The 15,604-nt window shown below is 63.1% G+C and overlaps 1 protein-coding gene across 1 annotated transcript in view; it reads left to right on the top strand.

Moving 5' to 3' along the window:
• Positions 1 to 14,233, top strand: part of ARHGAP33 (Rho GTPase activating protein 33) — a 41,112-nt gene extending 26,879 nt beyond the window's left edge. Inside the window, exons 12-17 of the mRNA XM_065420276.1 lie at positions 786 to 984; positions 1,182 to 1,279; positions 9,861 to 9,935; positions 10,348 to 10,974; positions 12,064 to 12,416; positions 13,049 to 14,233. Of these exons, the coding sequence (XP_065276348.1) occupies positions 786 to 984; positions 1,182 to 1,279; positions 9,861 to 9,935; positions 10,348 to 10,974; positions 12,064 to 12,416; positions 13,049 to 14,233 (2,537 nt within the window). The remainder of the gene's footprint in view (positions 1 to 785; positions 985 to 1,181; positions 1,280 to 9,860; positions 9,936 to 10,347; positions 10,975 to 12,063; positions 12,417 to 13,048) is intronic.
• Positions 14,234 to 15,604: the final 1,371 nt, after the last annotated feature.

Below are 15,604 nucleotides of genomic sequence, written 5' to 3'. Positions count from 1 at the left end.
TCAGCAGGGGGCGCTGTGCTGTGGGGAGCAGGGTGCGGGGGGCTCAGCAGGGGACGCTGTGCTGCGGGGAGCGGGGTGGGGGCTCAACAGGGGACGCTATGCTGCGGGGAGCAGGGTGGGGGCTCAGCAGGGGGCGCTGTGCTGTGGGGAGCAGGGTGCGGGGGGCTCAGCAGGGGGTGCTGTGCTGCAGGGAGAGGAGCAGGGGGCGCTGTGCTGTGGGGAGCGGGGCGGGGGCTCAGAAAGGGGCGCTGTGCTGCGGGGAGTGGGGGCTCAGCAGGGGGTGCTGTGCTGTAGGGAGCGGGGCAGAGCTCAGCAGGGGGTGCTGTGCTGTAGGGAGTGGGGTGGGGGCTCAGCAGGGTGCGCTGTGCTGCGGGGAGCGGGGTGGGGGGCTCAGCAGGGGGTGCTGTGCTGCAGGGAGAGGAGCAGGGGGCGCTGTGCTGTGGGGAGCGGGGCGGGGGCTCAGAAAGGGGCGCTGTGCTGCGGGGAGTGGGGGCTCAGCAGGGGGTGCTGTGCTGTAGGGAGCGGGGCAGAGCTCAGCAGGGGGTGCTGTGCTGTAGGGAGTGGGGTGGGGGCTCAGCAGGGTGCGCTGTGCTGCGGGGAGCGGGGTGGGGGGCTCAGCAGGGGGCGCTGTGCTGCAGGAAACAGGGTGGGGGGCACCGTGCTGTGGGGAGCTGCAGAGAGGGGCTTAGGGGCTCAGTAGGGGGCGCTGTGCTGCAGGGAGGGACTGAGATTCCTGTGGGGCAGGCCCAGCTGACCCCCCCTCTGTCTGTCTCCCTGTCTCCCAGGGCGCTCCTACCTCCCGCGTCCCAAGTCTCTGCTGGGCAGCTGCCCCTCGACCCGCCTGCTCTCTCTGGAGGAGGCTCAGGCCCGGACGCAGGCCCAGGCCCAGCACACGGCCCCTGGCCAGGCCAAGAGACCTGAGGCCGAGACCGGATGGGGGCCCCCGGGGAGGCTGCCCCTCACGCTGGACTCCCCCCATGACAGGTAATGGGGCCTTCTCCCACAGGGGTTGCCGGCTCCGGGGTGGGGGCTGGTGAACTCAGGGGGGATGGGGCATGGGGGCCTTCCCCCCCCCCCCAGGGGGTGCCAGCCCCGACCTGGCCCCAGAAGGTGGTGGGCTCAGGGGTGTGTGGAATGGGGCTGGCAGGGCCATGGGTTGGGCTGACGCTGTCTCTCCACAGGCGCCAGGCGCGGGGCGGGAGCTGGAAAACCTTCTTCGCCTTGGGCAGGGCACCTGCCATCAGCCACAAGAGAGTGCAGCACCCGGGCGGGCAGACGGGTGAGTGAACCCTGCCCCACGCAACCCCCCTGATTCCTGCCCCACGCCGCCCTATGCAGCCCCCCAGCTTCCCACAGCCTCCCAGCTTCCCCCTGCCCCACGTACCCCCCATTTCCAGCCCTGCCCCACAAACCTCCCCCCAGTTCCACACCGACCTCCCAGCCCCACATCTGTCTTCCTCCTGTTCTCTCTGTCTCTCCCCCTGCCCCATGGAGTGGGGATGGGGGGGTGTATGTTCGAGTGCTTGCTCATGTCCATTCCATGCTAGGTGTGCGCATGCCCACGGGCCCAGCTGCCGGAGATTTTTCCCTTAGCAGTATCTGTAGGGCCACCTCTGGCACCCCATGTAGCCCTGCACCCACACGCCGGTATATGGGGCGCCGCACCCCTCAGTTCCTTGTCTCCCTTTGTGATTCCAAAGTGCTCTGAGCGGTGTAACTTTATAGTTGTTGGATATAGTTGGATCTAGATCATGAAGTAGTTAGTTAGGTGAGTAATTAGGTTAGATCAGGGGTCGGCAACCTTTCTTCATTTACTCACTGTAATTTAAGGTTTCGCGTGCCGGTAATACATTTTAACGTTTTTAGAAGGTCTCTTTCTATAAGTCTATAATATATAACTAAACTATTGTATGTAAAGTAAACAAGGTTTTCAAAATGTTTAAGAAGCGTCATTTAAAATTAAATTAAAATGCTGATCTTACGCCACCAGCCTGCTCAGCTCGCTGCCAGCCTGGGGTTCTGTTCACCTAGGCCGGCAGCGGGCTGATCAGGGCCTGCGGCCGGGACCCCAGACCTGGGGTGTGTGTGTGTGTGTTTCAGGGGTCAGGGCAGCGGGCTGGGGGGCGTGGGGGGTACAGGGCAGAAGGCTGGGGTGCTCGGCTCGTGGGGGTGCTCCCAGCCCCCAGCCCTGAGCGGCTCATGGCAGGGGGCTGGAAGGGATATGCCCTGTTCCACCCCCTTCCCCCAGGCTCCGTCCCCACCTCTCTCTGCGTCCTCTACGGAGCTGTGTGCACGCTGCCGCACTTCCCCCTCCCCCTCGCTAGGGCCATCAGCTGATTGGCGCAGGGACGGAGAGGAGGAGGGGCAGGAAAGCACCACGCTGGGGGAAGAAGCGGGGGAGGGGGGAAGCTTGGCTGCTGCAGAACCAAGCTTCTGCCTCCTGCCCCCGCAGGGGAGAGCGGTGGGCGGGGGGGCTGAGTGGGGCTGGGGGCCGGGACCGCGGCAGGGAGCTGCGTGCCACTCAAAATCGGCTCGCATGCCGTGTTTGGCACGCGTGCCGTAGGTTGCCGACCCCTGGGTTAGATAAAAGAACAGGAGTACTTGTGGCACCTTAGAGACTAACAAATTTATTAGAGCATAAGCTTTCGTGGGCTACAGCGCACTTCTTCGGATGCATATAGAGCATATATATGCATATATATGCATCCGAAGAAGTGGGCTGTAGCCCACGAAAGCTTATGCTCTAATAAATTTGTTAGTCTCTAAGGTGCCACAAGTACTCCTGTTCTTTTTGCGGATACAGACTAACACGGCTGCTACTCTGAAACCTGGGTTAGATAGTTATGTAAGCAGGGGAATGGTTCCCACTATTGTGGGGAACTTTCCTGGCTTATACACTACACCGGTGAAATGGGCTAGTGAAAGGATTTGAGTCCTCGCTTCCACTCCCTTTACCCAGAGGCCTGCCTGACCTCAGGGCCTCCCCTTCCATCTCCTGTGTGGCAGAGTCCTCAGAACCCCAACAAGTCTGGGCCCAGGATTCCTGGGGGGCTTGAACCCCAACCTTGTTGTGGTCACATAGGGCAGGGTCTAGGGTGTGCCCACTCTGGGGTGCTCTCTCTGCACTGGATGCTTCCCTGACCCGCTGATCGTTACATACAGTTCAAAGCAAATACAATTTATTAAACTGCATCCAATTTAAAAAAATAAGGAAAAAACGGGAAAGGTTAAAGGAAAACCCGTCACCCCGCTCTGTGGCATGGGGACATCACAACCAGCATCTCTGGGATGCCGGGGAAGTTCAGTCTGTTCCTCACATGTCCCAGGCCCCTGCCCAGGCCCTGGCTGTGCTGCAGGGATGCTGCGGGTCGGACACTTGCTCTGGTGGTGGCCACACGCCCTCAGGCTTTAGGTGGCAGGACCCTTCTTCCCAGCATCACCCCCGCCCCGTCAGGGTGACGATCCCCCTCCCCTCCGAGTCTGACCTGCAAGGCCTCTTGATTGGGGGCATCTCCCTGCGCTGGGTCCGCTGTCCAGGGTCCCCCTCGCTCTTCCTCCAGCTCCGTGGGCTGCTTCTCTGGCCCTGGTTGCACCAGCTCTGCTCCCAGCACAACGTGGGCCCCTGATCTCTCCTTAGAATCATAGAATATCAGGGTTGGAAGAGACCTCAGGAGGTATCTAGTCCAACCCCCTGCTCAAAGGGGGACTAATCCCCAGACAGCTTTTTGCTCCAGATCCCTAAATGGCCCCCTCAAGGATTGAACTCACAACCCTGGGTTTAGCAGGCCAATGCTCAAACCACTGAGCTATCCCTCTCCCTAAGAAAGTAGTTTTTCACCCCAGCTGGGACATGAACCCACAATCTCTGGCTTAGGAAGCTATTGCCTTATCCATTAGGCCACTGGGCCTTAGCTTGGCCCCAGTCTGTCTGACCCAGGCAATTCCAGCTCACACGGAGGACAGGACCGTCCTGGCCTCCTGAGTCCCTGATTAGCCTGCCCACCCTGTCAATCAGGCTGACCTGGAGCATTGGCCTCTCCCCATTGCCCCTGGGGACTGTCAGTCTCAGGGTCCTGATTTCCCATTGACCCTTCCCCTTTCTTTTGGTACTGGTCAACCAAAAATCCCACTAAGTTTTAGTAAGGGGACAGTTAGTCCCTTTAGGGACTTTGTCCCCAGCACGGGGCTTGCCCCATTCCCAGGGATCCCAGCCGTCTGCCATAGACCTATGCCGGTCAGTGAGCCCTGCACCAGCTGTCTGAGGTCTCTGGAGGAATCGCACATCAAAGAGAAGTGCCAGATCTGTCAGGGCTTCACGGCGCACTCGGAAGAACAGGGCCGTTCATCTCCAAGCCCTTCTCCTGGAGGCAACTCTCAGACGGGCCTCAGAACCCTCCCACTCCGACTCAGCGCTGAGTCCCTCTGCCTACGGCGAGCCCCACCAGCACCGGGTTCCTCCCGGCAGTGGTGTAGCCAGGTGGAGGGAACAGGGAGATATACCTATCTCATAGAGCTGGAAGGGACCCCGAAAGGTCATCGAGTCCAGCCCCCTGCCTTCACTAGCAGGACCAAGTACTGATTTTGCCCCAGAACCCTAAGAGGCCCCCTCAAGGATTGAACTCACAACCCTGGGTTTAGTAGGCCAATGCTCAAACCACTGAGCAATAAAAAAAATAGGTGCCATCCGCTGCGGCGCTTTTACTCACCTGGCGGCGCTCCGGGTCTTCGACGGCGGGACCTTCACTCGCTCCGGGTGTCTTCGGCAGCACTGAAGGTCCCGCCACCGAAGACCTGGAGCGAGTGAAGGGCCTGCCGCCGAAGACCCGGAGCGCCACCGGGTGAGTAAAATAAAAGCGCCACAGCGGGTGGCGCTTTTTTTTTTTTTATCGCTCCCCTGGGTGAGTACAAAGGCACCAAGAAATTGACACGGCGCCACTTGTGCTCAGTGGGGGAGTGGCCGCTCCCCCTGCTGCCCCCCTAGCTACGCTACTGCCTCCCGGCACTGCTCACCATTGCCGGGGCCACCACAGCGATAAAACCAGCCAGCAAGCGTTGCTGGGGAGACACGGTGCTAACACCTGGGACTCCGGACGGCAAGCGTTGCTGGGGAGACACGGTGCTAACATCTGGGCCTCCGGCCGGCAGGCATTGCTGGGGAGACACGGGGCTAACACCTGGGACTCGGGCCGGCAGGTGTTGCTGGGGAGACACGGTGCTAACACCTGGGACTCCGGACGGCAGGCGTTGCTGGGGGGATACGGGGCTAACACCTGGGACTCGGGCCGGCAGGTGTTGCTGGGGAGACACGGTGCTAACACCTGGGACTCCGGACGACAGGCGTTGCGGGGGAGACACGGGGCTAACACCTGGGACTCCGGACGACAGGTGTTGCTGGGGGGACACGGTGCTAACACCTGGGACTCCAGCCGCATAGATTCTCCGGCCCTCAGCGGCAGAGCCAGGGGCTTTAAATGCTGCTGCCCCTCCCCAGCCCCCTCGGCTGCCCAGCGAGGCCCTGCGCATTGCTCAGGCGGCCGTCGGCAGGCATTCTGAGGGCGTGCCTGAGGCCGGAGTTACAGTCTCATCCCAGGATCTATCCCCCCGTTTGTTTCGGGACCGCCTGTCTCCCTTTCTCCTGCATGGGCCAAGGTCACCTCAGGCCGCTGGGTGCTCAACACCACAACAGTTGGCTATACCCTGGAGTTTTCCTCCATCTCCCCCTCACACCCCATTTCCCTGGCCCTCTTCAGGGACCCTTCTCACAAGCAGCTCCTCATCCAGGAGGGGAATTCCCTCCTACGTCTGGGGGCCGGGGAGGAGGTTCCCCTAGACATTAGGGGGAAAGGGTTTTACTCCCGGTATTTCCTAATCCCAAAGGCCAAGGGGGGCCTCAGACCCATCCTAGGCCTGTGTCGCCTCAACAGGTATCTGAAGATGTCAAAGTTCTGCCTGGTCTCTCTGGATCCGGGAGGCTGGTACGCTGCTCTCGACTTAACGTGCGCCTACTTCCATATTTCTGTCTTCCATGGCCACAGGAGATTCCCCCGTTTGGTGGTGGGGCAGTGCCTCTACTAGTTCACGGCACTGCCCTTCAGCCTCTCCTCTGCTCCAAGGGGCTTCATGAAGTGCATGGTGGTGCTGGCCGCTTCCCTGAGGTGTCGCGGCATTCAAATCTACCCATCCCTGAGGACTGGCTGGTCAGAGGCAGGTCCCAGGCTCACGTGCAGCACATGTCGGGATCTAGGCCTGCATCTCAAAGACCAGAAGTTGACTCTGTCCCCCGTTCAGAGAATAGAGTTTATACGAGCAGTGTTTGACTCCACCCATGCCAGAGCCTACCTGCCGGAGTCCCGGTTCCGGGCATGTCAGAGCCCAGTCGCTCACAGCCACCCAGGTATGCCACCAGCAGCTGGGTCACATGGCGGCGTGTACCGACGTGGTGCAACATGTATGGCTGCAGCTCAGTCTCCAGATGTGGCTGGAGTTGGTCTTCTCACGACCTGGAGCTAATGGTTACAGTTCTGTCGAATGTCCTGTCATCTCTGGCTCGGTGCCCAGCCCCTTCATAGCTTCACTCTCATCGGTAACATTGGTCGGATCGGGGGTGGGGAGCCCAGCTTGGCAGCTGCAGTACCCAAGGTCTCTGGTTCTCTTCACAGAAAGGCCAGAGAGCTCAGGGCGATACGCTCGGCTTGCCATACATTCCTCCCTATCTAAGGGGCAGAGTGGTGCAGATCTTGACGGACAATACAGCAGCAATGTTCTTCAACAAGCAAGACGGGGCCCACTCGTCTGCCCTGTGTCGAGAGGCTCTTCGCCTGTGGGACTTCTGTGTGCAGCAGGCTGGTCATCTCAAGGCTTCGCACCTCCCGGGCGCCCAGAACGCGCGGGCAGATCTCCTCAGCAGCTACTTCTCCTCTCGCCAAGAGTGGTCACTCCACCCAAAGGTTGTCAGCACGATCTCCCCCAGGTGGGGGACTCCCCAGGTGCACCTATTCGTGGCCACTCAGAACAGGACGTGTCAGCAGTTGTGCTCATTTTACGGGCTAGCCAGTAACTCCCTGTCCGACGTTTTCCTGCACCCTTGGATGGGGGCCCTGCTGTACGCCTCCCGGCTTTCCTGCGCCCTTGGATGGGGGCCGCTGTACGCCTTCCCGGCTTTCCTGCGCCCTTGGATGGGGGCCGCTGTACGCCTTCCCGGCTTTCCTGCGCCCTTGGATGGGGGCCGCTGTACGCCTTCCCGGTTTTCCTGCGCCCTTGGATGGGGGCCGCTGTACGCCTTCCCGGCTTTCCTGCGCCCTTGGATGGGCCCTGCTGTACGCCTCCCGGCTTTCCTGCACCCTTGGATGGGCCCTGCTGTACGCCTTCCCGGCTTTCCTGCGCCCTTGGATGGGGGCCGCTGTACGCCTTCCCGGCTTTCCTGCGCCCTTGGATGGGAGCCGCTGTACGCCTTCCCGGCTTTCCTGTGCCCTTGGATGGGCCCTGCTGTACACCTTCCCGGCTTTCCTGCGCCCTTGGATGGGGGCCGCTGTACGCCTTCCCGGCTTTCCTGCGCCCTTGGATGGGAGCCGCTGTACGCCTTCCCGGCTTTCCTGTGCCCTTGGATGGGCCCTGCTGTATGCCTTCCCGGCTTTCCTGCGCCCTTGGATGGGGCCCGCTGTACGCCTTCCCGGCTTTCCTGCGCCCTTGGATGGGGCCCTTTGTATGCCTCCCGGCTTTCCTGCGTCCTTGGATGGGGCCCTTTGTACGCCTTCCCGGCTTTCCTGTGCCCTTGGATGGGGGCCGCTGTACGCCTTCCCGGCTTTCCTGCGCCCTTGGATGGGGGCCGCTGTACGCCTTCCCGGCTTTCCTGCGCCCTTGGATGGGGCCTGCTGTACGCCTTCCCGCCTTTCCTGCGCCCTTGGATGGGGGCCGCTGTACGCCTTCCCGGCTTTCCTGCGCCCTTGGATGGGGGCCGCTGTACGCCTTCCCGGCTTTCCTGCGCCCTTGGATGGGGGCCGCTGTATGCCTTCCCGGCTTTCCTGCGCCCTTGGATGGGGGCCGCTGTACGCCTTCCCGGTTTTCCTGCGCCCTTGGATGGGGGCCGCTTTACGCCTTCCCACTGATACCCCCAGTTCACAAGGTCCTAGAGACAAAGCGAAGGGCATCCTGGTAGCTCCGGCGTGGTTCGGCAGGTTTTTGGATCTCTCGATGGCAACCTCACTAGCGGTCCCGCTTCGCCCAGACTTGCTCTCACAGCACCAAGGCTGTCTGCTCCATCCGAACCTAGCGTCGCTGCATCTTATGGCATGGCTTTGCATGGCTGAACGTGGAGGAACAGGCCTGCTCGGAGCAAGTCTAACACATCCTGTTGAGTAGAAGGAAGCCCTCCATCAGGGCGACCTACCTGGTCAAGTGGAAACGCTTCATCTATTAAGGGCCGCGGATCGAGGTCTTTCTTCCTCCCGGTCATTGCTACAATCCATCTTGGACTACCTGCTCCCCCTCAAGCACCAGGGCCTGGCAATCAGGGTTCACTTGTCGCCCATCTCAGCCTTTCACCCGCTCCTCCAGGGCAGGTCAATCTTTGTTCATGACGTGACGATCAGGTTCCTGAAGGGTCTGGAGAAGCTATATCCACAGGTTTGGGATCCCATCCCTCCTTGTGACCTAAACCTGGTGCTAGCGAGGCTCACAGGTCCCCCTTTCGAGCTGCTGACTTCGTGTTCTCTGCTGCTCCTCTTATGGGAGGTCTCCTTCCTGGCGGTGATCACGTCGGCCCACAGGGTCTCCGAGATTAGAGCGTTGACGTCAGCACTCCCTTACATGGTGTTTTACAAGGATGAGGTCCAGCTGAGCCCCCACCCAGCCTTCTTACCTAAGGTGGTGTCACAGTTCGCAATAATCAGGACCTCTTCCTACCGGGTTTCTTCCTGAAGCCTCACAAGGCGAACAAGGAGCATCGGTTACACTCTATGGATGTTAGGCAGGCCTTAGCCTTCTGCATTGAGGGGACCAAACCCTTCCGTAAATCAGCGCAGCTCCTCGTCGCAGGGCGGACAGGATGAAAGGTTTGCCTGTGTCCGCTCAGAGAAGCTCCTTGTGGATAACCGCCTGCATCAGGCTCTGCTATGAGCAAGCAGAGGTGTCACTGCCGGCCATCCTGCCTGCCCATTCCACCAGAGCGCACGCTTTGTCAGCGGCCTTCCTCGCACAGGTATCCGGGGTATCTGCAGAGCCGCCACCTGGTCCTCGGTCCATATGCCATCAGCCAGCAGGCCCAGGACGAGGCCAGCTTGGCAGAGCAGTGTTGCAAGCAGCACGTCCATGAACCACGTCCAGGGAGTCACCTAATTTGGAATCGACACAAGCAAGCACTCAAAGAAGGAAAAACAGTACCTCCCTCTCGTAGCTGCTGTTCTTCAGGATGCATTGCTCATGCCCATCCCACGACCTGCCCTCCTGCCCCGCTGCCGGAGTTGTTAGCAAGAAGGGACCGGTGGCGCCCCATATACCGGCGCATGGGCGCAGGACTCCAGGGGGCGCCAGAGCCGGCCCTACAGATACTGCTAAGGGAAAAATCTCCGGCAGCCGGGCCCGTGGGCGCGCGCACACATAGCAGGGAATGGACACGAGCAACACATCTCAAGGAGCAACAGTTAGAGAAGGTAGGGAACCGTTTTTTCTGGGAGAAGGAAGGAGTGTTGGGGGGCCTGTCTGGGGTGTTCCCGGGAGCGGAGGTGGGGACAGGGCAGTGCTGGGGGCAGGAGAGGTGGGAGTAGAGGATGTCAGTGGGGTCCAGGCAGGGGATGGATACGGGGGTGGGGGGCTGCGGGAGGACTAGGGGGGCTGATATTCTCACCCCTCCCCTCTCCCTGCAGGGCTCCGGGCCGACACTGTCACGCTGCGATCCGCCAAGAGTGAGGAGTCACTCACGTCTCAGTCCAGCACCGCGGGTATGAGGGGCAGCACGAGGGGCGGGGAGGGGACGTTCAGGGGGAAGCCAACCTCAGAGGTGGCTGTGTCTCGGTGCCGGGCGAGCTGTCCCCATGCAGCGTTATGTACAGCTGTTCCCCAGCTGCCCCACCCCAGAGGTGACTGTGTCCCAGTGCTGGGTGAGCAGTCCCTGTATGATGTTGTGTGTGGCTGTTCCCCAGCTGCCCCGCCCCAGAGATGGCTGCATCTCAGTGCCAGGTGAGCTGTTCCCATGCGGCATTATGTGTGGCTGTTCCCCAGCTGCCCCGCCCCAGAGATGGCTGCATCTCAGTGCCAAGTGAGCTGTTCCCATGCGGCATTATGTGTGGCTGTTCCCCAGCTGCCTGCCGTCTCAGGGTTGTTTACGCTGCTGTTTGTCCATCTGTCCCCAAGGCCTGCACAAACTGAACCGCCTGCGGCGCCCGCGCTCCAGCAGCGACGCCTTCCCGGCCCTGCCTGGAGCCCTCCCCGGGTCCCCGCCAGCCCCCCTCAAGCCCTGCCGCTCCTGCGAGTCGCTGAGCTCCTCGGCCTCCGGCGGCTACAGCGAGAGCCTGGCACCCCATCGCCGCACCTCCCTCTGGCTGGACGATGAGGGCGAGCTGGACTCGGACCCAGAGCTCAGCCCCCCCGGCTTCCTGGACTTGGACCTGCTCCCCTTCCGGCACAGCCCCCCCTGGCGCCCCTCGCTCTCTGAGGCCTCTGACTCGGCCCCCAGCCCCGCCCGCCTTCCCTTCGCCTGCAAGGTGACCCGGGCGCTTTCACCCCGCGGCCCGGAGCCTCCCACAGCTGCCCTGGAGATCTCGGAGCCCGTGGCCATCTCACTGCCTGCCAAGGTGCTGGAGATGCTTGGGGGGGGTGAGGCTGGGGGTGTGCTGAGGCCCGGACGGCGCTGGGGAACGTGCAGCCCCCCCCACATGATCTCCCGGCTGCTGCAGGCCGGCGACGGGATGCTGACTGACAGCTGCCAGCGTGAGGTGCAGCACAAACTGACCCAAGCCGAGAGCGGAAGCCTGGCCCAGAGTGAGTGCGCCAAAAGCTCCCAGCCCCCTCCAGAACTCCCCGCCAGCCAGAATCCCCCCGAACCTCCCAGCCCCCTCCAGAACTCCCCGCCAGCCAGAACCGCCCCCCGCCAAAACCTCCCAGCCCCCTCCAGAACTGCCCACCAGCCAGAACCCCCCCGAACCTCCCAGCCCCCTCCAGAACTCCCCGCCAGCCAGAACCCCCCCGCCAAAACCTCCCAGCCCCCTCCAGAACTCCCAGCCAGCCAGAACCCGCCCCAAACCTCCCAGCTCCCTCCAGAACTCCCCGTCAGCCAGAACCCCCCCCCCCCCCACCGCCGGAGCCTCACAGCCCCCTCCAGAACTCCCCGTCAGCCAGAATCCTCCCCCCCCCCCCGCCAAAACCTCCCAGCCCCCTCCAGAACTCCCTGCCAGGCAGAACCCCCCCCCGAACCTCCCAGCCCCCTCCAGAACTCCCCGCCAGCCAGAACCCGCCCCCCGCCAAAACCTCCCAGCCCCCTCCAGAACTCCCCACCAGCTGGAAGCCCCCCCCCCAGCCAGAACCTCCCAGCCCCCCCCAGAACTCCCCGCCAGCCAGAAGCTCCCCTCCCCCCTTCCCCCCCCACCTCCCCGCTGGAACCCCCAGGGCAGAACCATCCAGCTGAAACACCCCCCTGGCCGGAACCTCCCAGCCCCAGCCAGAATCCCCCACCAGCCAGAACTCACCCAGGCCTGAAGGCCCCAGCCAGAACCCCATGGCCAGACCCCACCCCCAGCCAGAACCCCTCCAGCCGGAATTGCCCAGCCGGAACCCCCACAGCTGGAACCACCTTGCCAGAACCCTCAGTCAGAACTGCCCAGCCAGAACCATCCCCTCCCCCAGCCAACCCCCCCCCCCACAAACAGACACCCCCCCCCGTGTCCCCTGCTGGGGGAGTTGGGGAGCACGCAACAACGCCCCAGCCTCCTACAGCACCTCCTGCTGGGTAAGGCCAGGGCTGGAGTAGCCGGGAGCTCCCCGCACAGCCAGCACCCAGCCGCACCCCCCTACAGCGCCCCCTGCTGGGTGCTGCTGGCACTGACTACCCTCTTTTCTCCTCTCCCCCTTCAGGTCCTGAGTCGGAGGCTTCCCCCCCACTGCCCGGGGCGCTGTGCCTGTTTCGGCACGTGCCGCCCCCGCCGCCCCCAAAGAACCCAGCCCGGCTGATGGCGCTGGCACTGGCAGAGAGCGCACACCGGGCCGCCCGGCAGCAGCAAGGGGCGCCACGCAGGGAGCAGCGTGCCCAGTTCCGGCGCTCCCTGTCCCTGGAAGGTGGGGGGGAGGGTGCAGCAATGGGGCCGGGCACCCTGTACTCTGTGGTGCGCCCTGGCCCTGCTGCCCAGCTCCCTGACCCCTCTCTGCAGCGCCAGCAGAGTGAGGGGGAACCCCGGGGCCAGCGTCAGGAGCGTGCAGGGGGCCCCCAGGTGTGTGGGGGTGGAGGGGGAGGGATCGCTGACAGGGGTTGGGTGGGAGGGAGTTAGGGGCATTGGACCCTTAGGGTGGGGGGGGGGGAATTGGTGGCTGGGTTGGGGCAGGGGGGTTTCCCAGTTTGAACAAGGGGGATTTGGGGGGCCTGGGAGGAGGGCAGGTAGGTGATGGGGTTTGGGGGGCAGTGGGGCAAGAAAGGAGAGTTTGGGGGGTTGTGGAGACAGTGGGGAGCAGTGGGTTGGACTGGGGGCAGTAAGGGGGGTTGGGGGGCGATAGGCAGTCAGGTTGGGGTGAGGTTTGGTGGCTGGGGGGATTCAATGGGGTTGCGGCTGGATGGGGGAATAGGGGGTTACAGTGAGGGAATTTAGACGATTGTTGATGGATGGGGAGATTGCGGGGGGCTGCAGCAGGGGCAGTTTGAAGGGTTGTGGTCGGGTGGGTGGACTGGGTGGGATTGGGGGTTCAGTGGGAGGAACTGGGGGATTGGGGTGCAGTGTGGGGTTTGGGGGTACAGTGGGCTGCTGAGGTTGGGGCTGTGATGGAAGGCTGGGGGTCAACTAGAGGGGGGACTGTGTGTGTGTGTGTGTGTGAACCTCCCCCTCACTGACCCCCCTTCTCTCTCCTACAGGTCACATTGGCCAAGGCTCCTGCCCCAGGTAGGGAGGGGGGCAGGGCCAGCTTGGCAGCCCCTTCCCACTACAGCAAAGCCCTCCCTGACACCCACCACTGGGGCCCCGAACCCCACCCGCCCTGCCAGACCCAGCCGCTGCCCTTCCCCCGAGCACTGGACCCTGCCCCCCGCCACCCGCAGGCCCCACCCAAGCCCCCAACCCCCCTGCACTTCCACCCCCCACCTGCAGCCTGTCTCAACGCCACCCCCCAGTGGCTGGGCCCCCCCTGCGCTGCCCCTCCATATCCTCCGGAGTCACAGCTGCACCAGCGCCACCACTTCCTAGCTCCCCGCCCCCCCGGCGCTGCCACACCCCCCCAGCGCCCGCTGCTGGAGCCCGCAGCCGAGAACCTGTACTACGAGATCGTCCCAGAGCCGCCCGTCTACCGGCCCTGGCCCCTGGGCCCCCCGCGCCTCCCGGCACCCCGCGAGTACATGGCCGCCCTCAATGCCTCCTACGGCGTCTTCCAGCAGCCCAGGCCCAACCCCTCGGCCCCAACACCACCCCTCTGGGCCATCTTCGAGGACGGGCGCGTCCGCTACGAGCCACCGGAGCCCATCTATGTCAACGTCCCCTTTGCTGGCCCTGCCGCAGGGCCAGAGGCCGGGGGGCACCGCCGCGGCAGGGCCACCCCCCCCTCATCCTCGTCCTCCGCCTCGGCCTCCCCTCCGCCGGAGGGCGGGCACCTGCGCAGCCGCTCTGACCCTGGCGCTACCTGCGCCGCCCTGCGCCGCCCCCCGGTGCCGGCCCTGCCGCAGAAACAGAGGCAGGGCCTGCAGGCAGCACCAGGCTGGGCCTACGGACCGCCATCAGTGCCCGGACTTTACCGCCAGCTACTAGACGTGCTGCCCTGTGGCGGCACCATGCTGCGGTTCTACCGCCCAGCGCCACCTGGCTGGGAGCCAGCCACCGGCTGCACTCCCCCCTTCACCACCTACGCTGAGCCCAAGCCCCGGCCTCCTGCCCTCCTCAGCCCTGGCCTGCTGGACGGTTACCGGCTGGGGCCCTACTCCCCCTATGCCAAGCGCCTGCCCCCCCAGTATGGCAACGTGGAGAGGAAGGAGGGGCCGCCCCCACCGCCTGCGTGCCTGGCTCCCAACTGGACGGTGCACTCTGAGGGGCAGACCCGGAGCTACTGCTGAGGGGGGGCCCGGGCTGGACCACGAGGGACCCTGGGTGGGGGGCTGGAGGACCTGTGTTGAGCTCCCCAAGTGCTGACACACACCCCTGGGTGCAGGATCTGAGCATTGGCTGGGGACCATTGCTGAGACAGTCGGGCTGTGACATCATGTGAGGCCCCAATAACGTCATCCAAGGTCTGTATGACACGCCTGAGCTGCTGCAGGGCTGGAGTGATATCACAGTGGGATCATGAATGGCAGGAGGATGGGCACAGTGACATCACAATGAGGCCACCAATGGCAACAGGACTGGTACAGTGACATCGCTACAGGGCCATCAATGGTGGGATGAACACCCGATGTGACGGCAGCCCAATTGCATTGCTGCTCCCCAATGATGTAACAGCTGCTCTCCAATGACCTCGGGGCCCCTCAGAGACATCACATCCCATATGCTATCACTGGGCTGCAATCACCATCACACCCAGTATGACATCATTGCCCACCTTGGCTAGGCCTCCACCTGCTGATGCTCAGCGACCGCCTCAGTGTGACATAGGGAGGGGGCACGGGTGATGTCAGCAGAACCATGAATGGCATCACTAACTGACTCCACCCCCCCCAGGGGGCCAGTGTGGGGCATAAAACTATTGGGGTCTTGCCCCACTGCCAGCCCTGGTAATGGGGGACCCTCCCTGCCCCCCTGTGGGGGGGCAGGGGGGCTGTTCTATAAAGCTTTTAAAGCTGAGAAAGATTTCTAACGTTTTAACCCTTCATTAACCCAATTAAAACACCCCCACCCTGAGATGGGATCCCCCAGCGAGGGGGGGGGGGGGCACCAAGGGTAGTGGAGGGAGGCTTAAGGAAAAAAATCCCTCCCCAGCCTGCCTGTCTGGCCTCCCTGGTCAGCATGAGCTGGGGGGGCGTGTACATATCTGGCTAGACTAGGGGTGTGGGGGTGTGCCTGCTGCCCCCTGCTGGAGGAGCTGAGCCCTGCTTGGGGGGGTGTGATGGTGGGTGCTTGGTTGTGTTGTGTGGCTGTGGCTGTAGTAGTCTGGTTGTGGCAGTACCGCAGTGTGTGTGGGGTATGTTATGGGGTAGCTGAAGGTGTCGGGGGCACCCCCTGCTGACCCAGTGGCTGAGAGCGGCAATTGCTGGTGGTGGGCAGCATCTGACTGACTTGATTGCACTAACTCCCATTGTGACTTTGGGGGTCCCCTGGGAGTTATGACCTTTGACCCCCCCATACCCTGTACCCCCACCCCCGTGATAAAGGGGTGGTGCTGTGACCAGCTGGGCCTAGTGTGGGTGGGGTTGCCCTGGGAGTGCTGACCTCCCCCAATACCCTAATCCTATAACCCATCCCCAGCCAAAGACCCACAGATTGGGGGG

Source organism: Emys orbicularis, chromosome 20, assembly GCF_028017835.1.
Source record: "Emys orbicularis isolate rEmyOrb1 chromosome 20, rEmyOrb1.hap1, whole genome shotgun sequence".
NCBI lineage: Eukaryota > Metazoa > Chordata > Testudines > Emydidae > Emys > Emys orbicularis.
The sequence above is the reverse complement of the archived record's forward strand: the minus strand, read 5'-3'. Positions and strand labels throughout refer to the sequence as shown.